This window comes from Dipodomys spectabilis, unplaced genomic scaffold, assembly GCF_019054845.1.
Source record: "Dipodomys spectabilis isolate Male_0828 unplaced genomic scaffold, ASM1905484v1 ptg000080l, whole genome shotgun sequence".
NCBI lineage: Eukaryota > Metazoa > Chordata > Mammalia > Rodentia > Heteromyidae > Dipodomys > Dipodomys spectabilis.
The window spans coordinates 763,961-779,587 of record NW_024870757.1 but is presented as its reverse complement, the minus strand read 5'-3'; the positions used below and the strand labels follow the sequence as shown (position 1 = coordinate 779,587).

Below are 15,627 nucleotides of genomic sequence, written 5' to 3'. Positions count from 1 at the left end.
GAAAACAGTAGGAAAAAAAAAAGTTCCTGCATTCACCTCCCCCCGCCACCGTCTCTCCCAAAGCATACGCTGCACATGGAGTATCACTGCCAAATCCAAACCACCAGCATTGTGTCTCTGGTCTTCTCTAACAAGAATGAGAAGTCTAGCCGGGCACCAGTGCCTCCCGCCTGTCATCCTCAGGAGGCTAAAATCTGAGGGTCAAGGTTCAAAGCCAGCCCAGGCAGGAAAGTCCATAAGACTCTTTTTTTTTTTTTTTTGTCAGTCATGGGCCTGAACTCTGGCCTGGGCGCTGTCCCTCAGCTCTTCAGCTCAAGGCTAGTGCTCTACCACTTGAGCCACAGCACCACTTCTGGATTTTTCTGCTTATGTGGTGCTGAGGAATTGAACCCACGGCCTCATGCATGCAAGGCAAGCACTCTACCACTGAGCCACCTTCCCAGCCCCCATGAGACTCTTATCTCCAATGAGCCACCAGAAAACTGGAAGTGGTGCTGTGGCTCAAGCAGTAAAGTGCTGGCTTTGAGCTGAAGAGCTAAGGGACAGAGCCCAGGCTCAGAGTTCAAGCCCTGCGACTGAAAGAAAATGAGAGAGAGAGAGAGAGAGAGACAGAGACAGAGACAGAGAAAGAGTGAGAGGCAGAGACAGAGACAGAGAGACAGAGAGGTGAAGGCAAGAGAATAAGAGCTAGATGGAGACCAATTTGAGCCACTCCAGGTACTGGGAAGGTAGCTCAGTGGTAGAGCGCTTGCTTTGCATGCCTGAGGCCCTGGGTTTGATTCCTCAGCACCACATAAGCAAAAAGAAAAAAGCCAGAAGTGGCGCTGTGGCTCAAGTGGTAGAGCGCTAGCCTTGAGCTGAAGAGCTGAGGGACAGTGCCCAAGCCCAGAGTTCAGGCCCCACGACTGGACCCAAAAAAACAAACAAACACAATTTGAGCCACTCCAGAGATCCTCAGAGAAAGCAGAAAGGCAAGGGCTGTGGTTGTGGCTCAGGGATGGAGCAATTTCCTAATACACGCAAGGCCTCTGGTTTGTCCCCAGCACCCCACCCCAAAAGTCTTGCACAAGCATTCGGATTTGCAGGGCAGAGCTCTATGCACAGGATGCAGGGGAAGACGTGGTCACAGATGCCTGGCTGCAGGAGGAAATTGAGAACCCGCGACACGGAGAGACCAGAGCATGAGAGCCCAGCCTATAGGACCCATGGAGCCCAGTTCCAGTGGCTCCGCCCCACCCCACACCCAAAGCTGCAGGCTGGACACAGAACCGGCAAGTGGGGAGTCATGGGAACCCTGATCCTGAGCCTGCTCTGTCTGGGTGAGTCCCCGGATCTGTGTTTGGACGGCCAAGAAAGACTTGGGGACGCTCAAGACAGGACAGGACCGAAATGAGGATGTGGGGTGTGAGGCCTGGGGAACCTCTGCCACACCCCCACTGGTGTCTGTCCACCCCAGGAATGTGGAGACTGAGGCTCCAGGAGGGTGGAGACCGCCCCCCATTCCCTGGGCTGAGCCCTTTGGAGATCACCCCGTCAGACTCGTGAATATGGCAGTCCTGCCGGGCTAGGCCACCAGATGGCAGCACAGGACAGGACAGGAGTGAAGCCAGGGGTGAGAGGCAGCTTTTCCGGCCAGCCAGGTCCCTGAGCTGACCTGAACTCCTTCCCTGTCAACCCACCACTATCCACTACCGCCAGCTCTGCGTGCCAACAGCACCGGCCAGTCCACCTATGCCAGCAAACAAAAACAGGTGGATCACAGTCCGGGGCAAAAAAAAAAAGTGAACCCTATCTCCAAAACACCACCAGGACAGAAAGGGCTACACCAGGCCACACACTTTGCCTAACAAAGGCAAAGTCCTGGGGTTCAAACCCCACTAGGTCAAGAGAGAAAGAATACAGACACGTGAACATTTTCTTCTGCTTTTAGTCTAACAGGTCTGGAATTAAGTGAGGAGTCAGTGGTTCTAACCCCAAGTAGTTTTTCTAAGTACCTGCCAAAGGATGAAAGAAAAGAACTGAGATAAATATGCATAATCCCTGGATGGTGGTGGTGGCAGGTAGCTCGGCAAGCTCCTCAGGCCCCCTCCGCCCCACATCTGCTGAGGGACGCCTGCCACACGCCTCACCCAGGTTTCTCTTCCAGGGCTCTGCCTGGGCTACAGAGATGAAAAAGTCCACTATGAGTCTCTTTCCACAGAACCTCTGTGTGCACCTGAGCCCCATCCTCCGTGGCCTTTCCTTAATCCTGTAATATTCTAGAAGGGGATTCCCTGGTCAAGACCAGCAAGGAGTCTATACACTCTCTGAATTCCTTACAGAGAAACTCCCCAGACCCTCCCTGAGTGCCTGGCCGGCCTGTGGACCCCCCCTGGGAAAAGCAATGTGATGCTACATTGCCACACCCCTTTCCACACCATCACCTTCAATCTGAGGAAACGGCAGGACAGCAGGACCGAGGGTACCAGAGCCAACAACACACGGGGGATGAGGCCTAGTTCCCTCTGCTGGGCCTGGGGCCTGGAGACTCTGGCTGAGACTTCTGTGCTGTGTCCACAGGACAGCAGCCTCCCCAGAGTGGTTGCGGCCAAGCTGGGATGTGGAGCTGGTGCTGACAGGTGCGCAGGCACGCCCCGACTCGTGGGTCTCTGCTCCTGGGATGTGGGCCTGGCTGGGAAGAGGAGATCCAGGAGAGGAGAAAGCCAGCAGAACTGGGAAAGTGGGACGAGGCTCTCAGGGGGGGCCTAAGTGGGTCTCGGCGATGTGACAGCACAGGGTGTTTTAGAGTCCGGTCAATTAATAGAAAGTCTGAGGTACAGAAGGTCAACAGATCAGGCATGATGGCCAGGGAAAGAACAGCCACTGCTTCCAAGAGCAGAGAGGGCCCCTGGGATGGGGGCGGGTAGGGGGCACAGCTCCAGGCAAGAGCCCTGACTGGCTTCCTATGGGAAGTGACACAGGACTGTCCCTGGTTGTCTGTCCATCTACTTATCTACCTACTCACCATCCACCTATCCATCCATCCACCCACTCATCCATCCATTCATCCATCCACCCACCCATCCATCCACTTACCCACTCATCCACTCAACCATCCATCCGTCAATATCTATTCATCCTTCTATCCATCTACCCACCCACTTACCCACTTACCCATCCACTCATCCACCCACCCAACCCATCCACACATCAATCCACCCATGATCCATCCATGATCCATCCATCCATGCTTCTATCCATCTTCCCACCCATCTGGTTCTTGGTCCTAGGCAGGTGGATAGTGTTGCTGAGAGCGAGAGCTCAGTGGAGGTGCTGGAGTATGGGTTCTGGTCAAGGTGGTTTGAATTTGGAAGGTGTGCTTAAGGTGAGAGCAGTGGTTAGGCACCGGTGGCTCACACCTGTCATCCTAGCTACTCAGTAGGCTCAGATCTGAGGATCACAGTTCGAAGCCTGAGCAGACTCACCTCCACGACCCTTTGAGAAAAAAGCAGGGTATGGGGGGAGGGGAGGAGGAGGAGGAGGAGGAGAGAGAGAGAGAGAGAAAGGGTGCACACACAAGGACAGTGCCTAGATCCTGAGTTCAAGCTACAGAACTGGCACACACAAAAAAAATAATTTTTATTTTTATTTGTTTATTTGTATTGATTGATTGTCAGTTGTGGGGCTTGAACTCTGGGCCTGGGCGCTGTCCCTCAGCTCTTCAGCTCAAGGCTAGCACTCTACACTTGAGCCACAGTGCCACTTCCGGTTTTCTGAGTGGTTTATTGGAGATAAGAGTCTTCCGGACTTTCTTGCCTGGGCTGGCTTTGAACCAAGATCCTCAGATCTCAGCCCCTGAGTAGCTAGGATGACAGGCGTGAGCCACCGGCGCCTGGCTAAGAATTTGTATTTTTGTATGCTCACACATTAGCTCTAAAATCCTTGCGGTAAGTTGTCACCTCTGGCAGGATGACTTGAGTTTTTTTGTTTTTTGAGACAGAACGTAACTGTTCTTGGCAATGGGCTGGATTTGGGGTGAAAAGAGAAAATGCAGGCACAGTGGTTCTGAGCGGTTTGATGCTAGAGGCTGGGGAGGGCAGGGATGGGGGAGGGCAGGGGTGGAGGCAAGGGTAGGGGGCGGCGGGCGGGAATAGGGTGGGAGGGAATTGGATTCCCTGTTACTGGAATATACAATTGTGTCTGGACAATGGCGCCCAGCTCCAGGAGAGCTAAGAAGGGCGCTAGCCCCGCGGTCCAGCGCCACCTCAAGGAGACTGCAGGACTCGCCCCTTCCCAGGTCCGTAGATCACGAGACCCCCCCTGTGAGCTTTGTTCCTCAGATGGCCCTGGGGGACTGGGAAAATCACGTAAGAGCTGCCCAGACAGCTCAGAGCACTCGGTGTCCAGGCTTCCTGTGGCCCTGGGCCCCTTCTGCTAGTCAAAAAATAGGCCGAACCCACCTGTCTCCCACCAGACAGCTGGGCCATCTTCCTCGCTGTCTTTGGCTGCCTCTCCCTCTATCTTCTCTGCCTGAGCATTTCTGCCATCTTTCTCCACACTGGGTTTGGTGAGTTAAGGAGACGGGGCGGGGGGGGGGGCGGGGGGGGGGCGGGGGGGGGCGGGGAGGGGGAAGAAAGGAGGAGGGGACATGGGAGGGGAGGGGAGGGGGAGAGAGGGGATGGGAAGGAGAGGGAGGGTGGGTTCTTGTGTGCTCACTGCACCATCTTTTCCTAGGATCATCGCCCGAAGACTTCAAGAGGTAGATGGGGGTACCATGCTCTCTGGGCTTCCCTACGTGCATGTCAGTGATTGGCGGGTTCTACCCAGCCTCGAGCCCTACCCAGCCCCCCCCCCCGTGACCTTCTCCTCCCCTCTGCACAGCCCTCCGCTCTTCTGATGCCTTCTTCCTCTCTCTTTTCCCCAGAACCAGCCAGTCCTTCCCCAGTAGGATGCTGTGGGTGAGTGAGTAAGAAGACAAGGCAAGACTGCAGGAGCGGGCCAGGTGGCTTCCCCCTGTAATCCCAGCCACTCAGGAGGCTGAGGTCTGAGGATCACTGTTTGAAACCAGCCTGGGCAGGAAAGTCCATGAGACTCTGGACAGGAGGAAGGAAGGAAGGGAAGGAGGGAGGGAAGGATGGAGGACAAAATCACGGGACAGATAAACCCAGAGCCTGTCACTGAGCCCTCTCCCTTGGTCTCCTCTGCAGATTTATGCAGTCTGGAAAGTTCTGCTGAGCCAAGCACGAAAGCAGAGGAACCCTGCCCCCTCCCACCCCCCAACCTTGTGACCATGCAATGCGGGAAGTGTAGAAAGAGAAGCACAGGATCCGCTGGGATCCACTGGATTGAGACCACGGTGGCAGTCGGAAGTCCACAGGGCCCTGTACTTGAGTCTCACAGCTTTGACGGGAATCTTAGCTCCTCCTCCTCCTCCCTTCCTCTTCTGCTTCCTCTCCCTGCACCCATCTACCATACCCTGAATGGCCCAGAACACATTCTCCTTCCTTGTCCAGCCGGGACCCCAAGGGGAAAAGCATCCCCCCATCTCCCCACCCTGAGGCGAAGTTCTGAGAGACTGTATGGAAACCTGGAGACCTTCCGGAGACAGCACAGAAACTTCCAGACTTCCCTTTACCAGATGTAAATATGTGAAGGGAGGAAGTCATTTCATTCCAGGTTCTGGGGTGGGTTTTCTCTCCCTCTCCCTCTCTGTCTCCGTCTCCCTCCCCATCCCTCTCTTTTCCTCTCTAGGACTTCAGTGTGAACTCAGGGACTCTAGTGTGCCAGGCAGGTGATCAAGTGGTCAAGTGTCAGCCTTACACAGAAGGACAGCACTCAGACCCTGAGTTCGAGTCCCAGTACTGGCATAAAATAAACAACAAAACGCCAGAGGCAGGTCTGAGTCACATCTTGAAGGCTTGGTTTTTATCCCCCTGGTGGTACAAGGGTGGTGATGAACGCATGGGATGAGGGAAGAAATTGAGACACAGTCTTGCTATGAGCCTCTAACTCATGGTCCTTCTGCTTCAGCCTCCTTAAGTGCTGGGATTACAGGTGTGTCTTTGCATACCTGGCTTATGATGGCAAATTACTAGACAGTCACAAGTGCTAGAGAACTGGCTAATCCCAGGGGTTATGGCTACAGAGGGTCTGAAGGAGGTTTTCTGGCTCCTTCTGTCATGGTTGTCAGCCTCTCCCTGCTAGGATCAGGAACCCAGCTTTAGGAAAAGACCCTGCTGGTCAAAATCATGGTCCAAGACCAAAACTCCTCTCCCTTCCCCTCTCCCCCAAGCAGGGTGCCCGCGGCTCACACCTAGCTACTCAGGAGGCTGAGATCTGAGGATCGAGGTTCAAAGCCAGGCTGAGAAGGAACATCCATGAGACTCTCATCTCTAATGAACCACCAGAAAACCGGAAGTGGTGCTGTGGCTCAAGTGGTACAATGCTCACCCTGAGAGAGCGCCCAGGCCCAGAGTTTAAGACCCACGACCAACAAACAAAAACCCCACATACACCCCCCGCCCCCCACCATCCCCCAGTTTTTGCTGCCAGGGCTAATCTATCTCTCAGGGATTCCTTGAGCCGGCTAAGCCACAAAGCCAAAAAAGAAAAAAAAGAAATGGCGGATGGCCTGTCCTCCCGGCATTTATCTCCGTTTATAATTACACACTCATTAGCTTGATGATGCGATTATGATCTATTTGTGCCGACAGATTGTCAACTCATGGGGGGGGGGGCTGTGCCCTCCGCTGGATGCCGGCTCCCCAAGTGCCACTTGAGAAATCATCAGCCACGCGGGGACAGATGCAGCCATGCCGGGCACCGGGCAGCCTGCTCGCAGCTTTGTGGGGATTATTATCGCATTTGCTCCTTGCTGTGTCGTGACCCTGGAAGTCAGTTCCACGAGCTGCCCACGAGCCACTTGAGGCTCGTGTGATTTCAGGGTTGAGGTCACTGCTGCTAGCAGGCTCCCCCAGGGACGCCCAGAAAACAGGCTCCAAACCAATGCAGTTCCATTTTCAAACCTTTATTCTCCAGTCAGATCAGGGAGGCCCTAACGTATCTGCCCAGTTTCTCCCACAAGCAGACAAGAGAGCCCCTTCGTTCACTGGGACACTCCCAGACCTCAGCCTCACATACCTACCTTCAGTCCCCTCATCAGGCACCCACCAGCTTCCCTAGGTAGTCCTTTATTTATACAAAGCTTCTTGTCGTCACCCCAAGGGACACACCATCAGCCACCAAGGAAAACCTTTTTTTTGTTGTTGGTCCTGGGCCTGGGTGCTGTCCCTCAGCTCTTCAGCTCAAGGCGGGCGCTTTACCACTTGAGCGCTGGTTTTCTGGTGGTTTATTGGAGGTAAGAGTCTCACAGACTTTCCTGCCCAGGCTGGCTTTGAACTGCGATCCTCAGATCTCAGCCTCCTGAGTAGCTAGGATTCCAGGCGTGAGCCACTGGCACCCAACAAGGAAAACGTCTTTACAGAGAGAAAGGCTGAGGGGTGGGGCCGGTGTGTGGAAAGCATCATGGCCCCACAGTGGCACAAGTTCTGCAGTAGGTGGGTGGTAGGCTTCGAGGAGGGCCCCAGAGAGAGAGGCAAAGTTGGCAGGTGCCAGAGCAAGTGCCCCTGCCCCCCGCCTCTAGGTGGCTGGGTCCCCCCGTTTGAGGCAGAGCGAGCCCCAGGGCCGGGCAGGCAGGGTGAGCAGCAGGAAGCAGCCAGCCGCCAGCAGCAGGATGAGGCCAGCAGCCACACCGCAGCCCAGGGACCAGGAGTACTCATAGGTCAGCCGGGGGGCGGGGGGCGGCTCAGGGCCCACAGCCCGGAGCAGAGCGCCCACAGAATGCCGGAACACCTCCACGCTTGCGAAGAGCAACAGGCCTGTGGGAGAGAGAAGAGGAAGAGGCCAAGGCCCTCAGCCCTGGAACCCAGCTGGGCTCTGAGCATCTCTGCTATGGGCCAAGAAACTGCCTGTACTTCCCACTCGTTCGTTCAGCAAACATCATCCTGCTCCGATTCAACCAAGTACGCGGCAGAAATAGTGGGGGAAATGTTCGAACTCCATCTGTGCTGAATATGTAGTCTTGCAAAATAAAGCAAGACCCTACTAGAATAATAAACAGAAGTTAAAAGGGGCTGGGGGTGTGTTTCCAGGGGTGGAGTGCCCACCTTGGAGGCATGAGACCCCGAATGTGCGTGTGCGTGTGCGCACATACACTCTGGAGGCTGGGAATGGAGGGTGGTCGAGGGATTGCCTAACATGCAGCGCCCTGGGTTCTGTCCCTAGCACTGTAAAAAAAGAAAAAGAGAAATGGAAAATACTCCTTTGAAACTGGGCACCAGTGACTCATGCTTGTAATCCTAGCTGAGATCTGAGGGTGGAGGTTCAAAGCCAGGCAGGGCAGAAAAACCAGAAAAAGAAGTTGGAAGTGGAGCTGTGGCTCAAATAATAATACAGCACTAGCCTTCTGCGAAAAAGCTCAGGGTCAGTGTCCAGGCCCTGAGTTCAAGCCTTGGGACTTGCAGGTGCATGTACATGCACACACACAAAATGATATAACCCTACTTCCAGCTACTCCCAGCATGCACCAGTGTGTGGTGATCCCACCTCCCAGCATGCACCAGTGTGTGGAAAGCCCACCTCCCAGCATGCACTGGTATGTGGAGAGCCCACCTCCTTCCCAGCATGCAGCGAGTGTGAAGATGTCCTCAGCCTCCAAGCTCTCAGGCTCACCTGAGAGGCCAAAGCAGACAGCGCCCACTCGAAGCAGGAACTCTGCCCCTTTGCTGAGAACCATGATGACACAGAGACAGCCCAAGGCCATGACTGCCAGGCTCAGCACCGCGATCACTGCCGCGGCCAGGTTCACCTCTGCAGGGGGGAGGGGAACAGGGGAGAATGAGGAGGACCCTCTCTTTAGGGGCCCCAATCCAGGAGGTTAGGAGATGTGGGACTCAGCTGTTGGCTTTGCTCCTACACCTGGAGGAGCTCACAGAGGGCCCGTTTCTGGCCTGAAGTTATACAGCAAAGCAAAGGATAGAGCGGAGATCAGAAGGTGGTGGGAATTACCCATCATTCATCCTCTGGGCGCCATTTGTTTAGAGGGGAGGAGATCGAGGCAGCAGGGTTGATGGAAGACAAAGGTGGAATCTTGCAATGATCCAAGTTGGAATTCTAGCTGGAAGACTCCCATAAAGACTTGACCCTCTCTCAACCTTAGTTTCTACCTCTGGAAAACCAGGCTCCCTTTGAAAGGGCTGTGGGGAGGATTCAGGTGCACAGCACACAGTAGGTGCTTTGTTTGTGTGCACCAGGATGATTTCAGTATCTCAGAGGCGTATAGTCGCTTGACTGAGCTCATACAGTGCAGGGACAAGGTAGAAAGGGGTGGAGATGGAATAGTTCAGCTGCATCCTCTGATTAACTCTTGCAAAACCTAGGTAAAACTGATGACATGAACTGGGCGCTGGTGACACACTTTTAATCCTAACTACTCAGGAGGCTGAGATCTGAGGACCAAAGTTCAAAGCCAGCTCAAACAGAAAAGTCTGTTAGATTCTTATCTCCAACTAGCCACCAAAGAGCCAGAAGTGGAGCTCTGGCTCAAGTGATAGAGCTCCAGCTTTGAGTGAAAAAGCTCAGGGACCCAACATGCAGGCCCTGAGTTCAAGCCTCAGTACTGGCCGAGCAGGTCATCCTAGCTACTCAGGAGGTTGAGATCTGAGGATCACAGTTCAGCCAGCCTAGGCAGGAAAGTCCATGAGAATCTTATCTCTAATTAATCACCAAAAAGAGTCAGAAGTGGCGCTGTGACTTAAGAGGTAAAGCACTAGCCTTCAATCAAAGGAGCTTAGGGACAGTGCCCGGGCCCAGAGTTCAAGGACCAGGACTGTCCAAATAAAGAAAAAAGTAAAAGAAAAAGAGATTATGACAGGATCCTGACTGGCCTGGGGCCGGGTGAGAAGGAGAAGACTGAAGTAGGAAAGATTCAGTCTCCCAAGCTGCATCGTCTGGTACGGGAGCAGCCCTTAGGTTCATAAGGCCTCTTAATTTACAACTGATTAAAATTGAACATGAGAAGCCCGTTTTCCCATCCCACCAGCCCTATTCTGAGGGCTCCATGGCTGCGTGTGGATTTGCACACAGCCTTTGCCTGGTGGCAGAGGCTCCAGGACCCCGCTCTGCGGTCAGATTCCTCTGGGTTGGCAGCTTGCCTCTGCCCCAACAATCATTGCAAACATAGCTGAACTTGAGCCCGGCTTGCGGGGTGACTGAAGGCCTAGAGCTTTGTAATGAGCAGGACACAGGCGGCCTGGTGGGAGAGGCTTCAGTGAGGGCCACAGAGCAGGAGTGTGGTTCACCCCAAATCATGGAGGAGCCCTCTGCAGAGGGGCCAGGCAGTGGCCTGCCATTGCTTTAGCGAGGTCCAACACCTCCCCCCCACCCCATACACCAGGCCCTTGTCACAGGGGGAGAGCACTCACCTTTCTTTGTGGTTCGATGGAAGATGCGTGCGTTCTGCCCCGTAGTGAAGAACTTAAAGTAGGTGCAGTTTGCTTCTGTGGGAGGTGGGAGGGGGAGAGAGAAACGGGGAGGGCTGACTCGAGGTCCTACCATCAACTGGAGGCTGGACACGTAGCAGAGCGCATGGGGAGAGGAACGTAGAATGCGGTGTTCTCAATGGACAGGTGGGAGGAAGGACCCATGGTCAAGCCCTTGCGGCCACACTGGCATGGGAGCTGCGTTTCCACCCTCCGGCTCTGGGGTCCGCATCTGAGGACCCTCAGGAACCTCTCCCAGCTTCCGATCCCTTCTCCTGTCTGATTTTGTTTTTAAGTGAGATAATACTCTCTTTCCCTACTCCCTCAGGTAGGGTCAAGGGGGATTAGAAAGGAATCATCACTTTATGCAATAGAAGATACTGCGGTGAGAGAGGTAGAGAGGTAACTGAGAGAGAGTTCATAAAACGGGGTGTGTGGGGGGGCGGGCAGGAGCCAGCCCAGCACGCGCACACACACACGCACACACACACACACACACACACACACACACACACACACAGAGTCTCCACCTCCCCTTCAGTGGGCAGCCCAGAGCTAGGGCCCAGGCCACTGGAGATCAATTAGATGAGCAAATCTCACAGAGCGGAGGTGAGAGAAGAACAGAGCTGAGGGCTGTAAAGGAGAGTGCTGGGGGAGGATTCTGATGAACCTGATAGAGTGGTGTGGGAACAGGCCTCCTTTATGATGGCAGAGAGGAAGGAATGAGGAAGGAAGACAGGGAGGGTGGGAGGGAGGGAGGAAGAGAGCCAGGTGCCAGTGGCTCACACCTGTCATCCTAGCTACTCAGGAGGTTGAAATCTGATCCAGTTTGAGTCACTGGGAGACTCTTATCTCCAACGAACCACCAGAACATTGGAAGTGGCACTGTGGCTTACAGTGGTGGAGCTCTAGTCTTGAGCACAAAGGACTCAGGGTCAGCACCCAGTCCCCGAGTTCAAGCCCCACGACTAACCAGAGAGAGAGAGAGAGAGAGAAGCAACAGAGAGAGAGGGGGTCTGAGGTAGATTCCTCAGGATCCAACTACTCTGATCTATTTGCTTATCCTGACAATAGGGAAACTGAAGCACGGAATGAGGAAAAGAGGTAGAAAACCCACAAGGGTCAAATGAATCAGAACCAGGCACCAGTGGCTCATGCTTGTCATCCTAGCTACTCAGGAGGCTGAGATCTGAGGATCATGGTTCAAGGCCAGCCTGGGCAGCAAAATCCATGAGACTGTTATCGACAATAAACCACTAGAAAACTGGAAGTGACGCTGTGGCTCAAGTGGTAGAACACTAGCCTTGAGCTGAAGAGCTGAGGAGCAGTGCCCAGGCCCAGAGTTCAAGCCCCACAACTGACAAATAAAATCAAATACAAAAGAACATCAGAGGAGAAGCAGGCAGCCTGAAGAATGGGAAGAGGAACTCCCCAGAGTGAGGAGGGGTATGCAAGAGACAGAGATGAGCCTGAGCTGGGTGTGGGCAGGTGTTCCCCCTGGCAGCCGGAGCGGGAGGTCAGGCGCAGGCTCAAACGCCGCCATGCTGAAGAGCTGGAAGAGAAGCCAAGTTTGCTCTGGGGCTGGGCTAGGCCGCAGAGGCTCAGTGGGAAGGACACAGGGGTGGGGGTGGGGCTCTGGGACGGCGGGGAGCACCTGGCACCCATGTTGCTTACTGATGACAGGACACTGCGTCTGTCCACCCCCAAAGGCTGTGAACTATCTCATTCCAACGGGCTGTGCGCCGGCCTCTTGCAGCCAAGCAAGACTCCGTCCTGAAGTGCGAGCTACCTCTCTGAGCCTGTGGAGACCGAGATGTCCTGTTGGGAGCGGAATAACGCGGTGACGATTGTGGTGCCCTACTGCTTGGGCCATGGTGTGCCTCCGCGTCTGGTGTTTTGCTGGGTTGTGGGAGAGATGAGTGCCTGGCTCTCAGATTCGTCTGTCCCAGCTAGCTTTGAATTGAGAGCCTCAGATCTCAGCCTCCTGAGTAGCTGGGATTACAGGCGTGAGCCACAGCACCTGGCTGTGAAGTCCTTTTTGAGCATGAGGGAGGGGAGGGACCCCCACTTGTGCAGTTAGTGTGAGGGTGTCTCTGCTGGCAGGGGAGGGTCTTTGGGACCTCTTAGTGCTAGTGACAGGTGACATAGCATGTCACTGGGAGCACAGACACCCAGTGCCTCGTCAGAGCGGCCGTGGGTTTCTGCTCTGCAGTGTTCTGTGGGACATGGCTAAGTCATCTCAGCGTTGCTTTGACAATGAGTTTGAAGTACTGAGCACAGGGCGGGGGACTACCTAAGCATCTTTCACGTATATTCCCAGGACATTCCACTTGGCAAAAGCTTAGGCTCATCACCCTGTGAGAGACATCCCACCCACTCAAGGAGGCCCAGACAGATGGCTATCTCGCGTAGACATCATTTTGGGTCAGCAGAGGTGGGGTGAGCCCTCTCCAGTTCCCAGGGGTGTAGGATGTGCCTGGTGGACACAGAGGTGGTACCAGCCAATGAGAGCCATGGGATAGCCCTGGCACCATGCGGGGAGAGGGGTGTGATGGGCCTGCAGAGGAAAGGAGACGACTTGGAAGGTCCAATGTGGGTGGATAATGAGAAGAACAGGAAAGCATTCCCCTGGGAGTGTGGGGAGGGGCACAGGGTCTGTCCCGCCAAAGTGGTTGGCGTCTGGTGGTACTTCTGCTTTCAGGATGCACTAAGTGGGGGGTGATTGCTTCCTTGGGGCTCACGGCAGAGCCAGGCAGCCTGCAGTAGGGGTGGGAAGGGGCCCAGCTCATTGTGGGGGCAGCACAGGCTGTTCAAGGGGCTGTGGACTGGCTGGGGTGGACATGGTCTATCTGTGGCCACAGGCTAGGCCTGGGGACACAGGTCCTTGTGTGTGTGGAGGCACAGGCTGGTCTAGGGTCCAGGTCCTTGGGAGCAAAGACTGTGGGGATGGGCTGGTCTTGGGGTACAAGCCACAGCCACCATCTGCAAACACAGGCACCACTTAGGGACATGGGCTAGCTGTGTCTTTCTCTGTCTTTCCATCTCTGTCTGTCTGTCTTGTCTCCCCCTCTCCCGGCCCCTCTCACCTCCAGGCAGCTCTGCAGGGCCACAGGTAGCCCTGGCTGGGGGCACGTCCGCCTGCCACAGCCGCTTGGCACACATCTTCCAGAGCCCCAGGTGGGCCGCGTCGCATACGGCGCTGCCGTTGGCTTTGTAGGTGTTCAGCTCCACCCAGAACTCCGTGCCCACGGCCAGCACGGCCAGCGTGGCGCCCAGCGCTGCCAGCACCAGCACCAGCTTGACAGCACCCTCGCGCGCGGCCGTCAGGCCCGGCTTGCGCTGTTCCTGTGCACGGCGCCGGCCCACGGCTGCCCGGCGCCGGTCCTCCTCTTGCAGGAAGAAGTTGGACCACATCATGGTCACAGCTGTGGATGGGGCACAGGCCAAGCCGGAGGAGGCAGTGCCCAGCTGGGGTCCTGAGGGACAGGGGGTTCTGGAGGGGAGTGGGAACTCAGTGTGCCCTGGAACCCTGGAACCCCACGTGCACTGGAGGCCCGTCCGGGATCCAGAGGAGATGATTTCTGGATCTCGGGGGCTGGGAAGGGTCAGGGGACCACCAGGGAACCCATAAAACAGCACACACGGATAGGGCCCAGTGGGAGAGCCAGGTCTCAGGATGGGGACCTGGGGGCCCAGAGGGGAAACCTCACCGGCACCCTGAGTTTGCGGTGCCCAGGAAAATGAGCCCAGGTCCTCCCAGTGCTTGAGAAATGTGGTCTGGGTTCTTTGGGGCTCAGAGTTGGAGAACAGAAGACTGAGGACTCTTTAGGGGTACTTAAGGGGAAAAGTGGGGTCCCTAGGGTAAGCTGGAATTCCTTCAGGTCTCAGAGGAGCAAGATGTCCCCCCCCCACAAAAAAATGAATTCACAGCCAGTCAGTTGGATCCTGGGTAGAGTTCAGAGGAGGACAGGGCGAGGGGGTCTCCCTGGCCATTCAGAGATTTCAGAAGGTCTCTACTCAGGCAGAGAAATGGGGCTGAGGGGAGAGGGGCACCATGGAGTCCAGGGAAGGGGCCTGGGGCTGGGGATCTCGGGCCCTTCTGTGGCTCCAAGGAGGGACAAAGCCCGCAGGAGTTCCTCCACGCCCCCTCCCCGGGACCCTACTGACCAGGGCAGGGCCCCCTCTTGCTCCTGCATCAATCCGGGCTCCGCTGGCCGCCTCAGGACCCTCCGGCTCCACCCGCTGCGCCCGGCCTCAGCCTCTGCCCCCCTTGGCCTCTTGCTGGCTATTTTGGGCTCCACCGTAAATAACACTGCACCTGTTGCCTGTTGCCATAGGGACCCGGATATTTTAAGGGGAGGGAGGAGCTGGGGGCTGGGCCTGGAAGTGGGGGCAACAAGAGAGATTTGTTTCTGCCACAGGGTGTGGGGGTAAGAGGTTAGGGGTGAACCTCCAAGCTTCACATCTCCTAGTGGACTGAGGGTGGGCCCAAGACAGGCTCCTGTAGAAGCTGGGGCCTGAGCTGGGCAGCCGGGTTACCAGGCCAGATGGGACAGGAATTAACTCGGGCCTGAGGGAGGAGGTTGGGCCTGGGACCCTGGGGTCTGAGGAGGAGGCTGGGGCTCAGGCCCCTGGGGTCTGAGGGAGGAGGACTCTGGGCTGGCATGCAGATTCTTGCACATAGAGGAGGAAGGCTTGGGCTAGACTGCTGCACCTTCTGGGATGGATGGCTTCCTGTGGCGTCAGGTCCTGAGTTCCCCAGTGGGTAGAAAAGGCAGGGCGGGGCGAGTGAACGTGAACCAGAGCAGCCATCCTCATCATCAGATTTATTAGACGGGGCACTCGGGGGACCTTCCATGGATTTCAACTCCCAGGGGCAGGGACAGCTGGGTGACCAAGCAGCAGGGCCTGTTTCCCCCCACCTCTGCCCTTCTGCCCCAGTGGTGCCCACCTCCCACCAACATCTCTGCCATGGGCAGCTGGTCCAGGGGGCCTAGGGCCCACTGGGGAATTCCCCCTTTGCCCACCTCTATTCTAGAATCTTCCATGGTAGCACACATTGCCCTGCGAGGTCAGGTCTGGCTTTTCCAGCAGACTGTGGCAAAAGCCG

General features: G+C 55.8%; 1 protein-coding gene across 1 annotated transcript; it reads right to left on the bottom strand.

The window, feature by feature from the left end:
* Positions 1 to 7,389: 7,389 nt before the first annotated feature.
* Positions 7,390 to 13,934, bottom strand: Cacng6 (calcium voltage-gated channel auxiliary subunit gamma 6). The gene is made up of 4 exons (XM_042683333.1): positions 13,604 to 13,934; positions 10,461 to 10,535; positions 8,710 to 8,847; positions 7,390 to 7,856 (listed from the first exon to the last, which is right to left on the bottom strand). The coding sequence occupies exons 1-4, from the start codon at positions 13,932 to 13,934 to the stop codon at positions 7,618 to 7,620; spliced, it is 783 nt and encodes a 260-aa protein (XP_042539267.1). The 3' UTR covers positions 7,390 to 7,617.
* Positions 13,935 to 15,627: the final 1,693 nt, after the last annotated feature.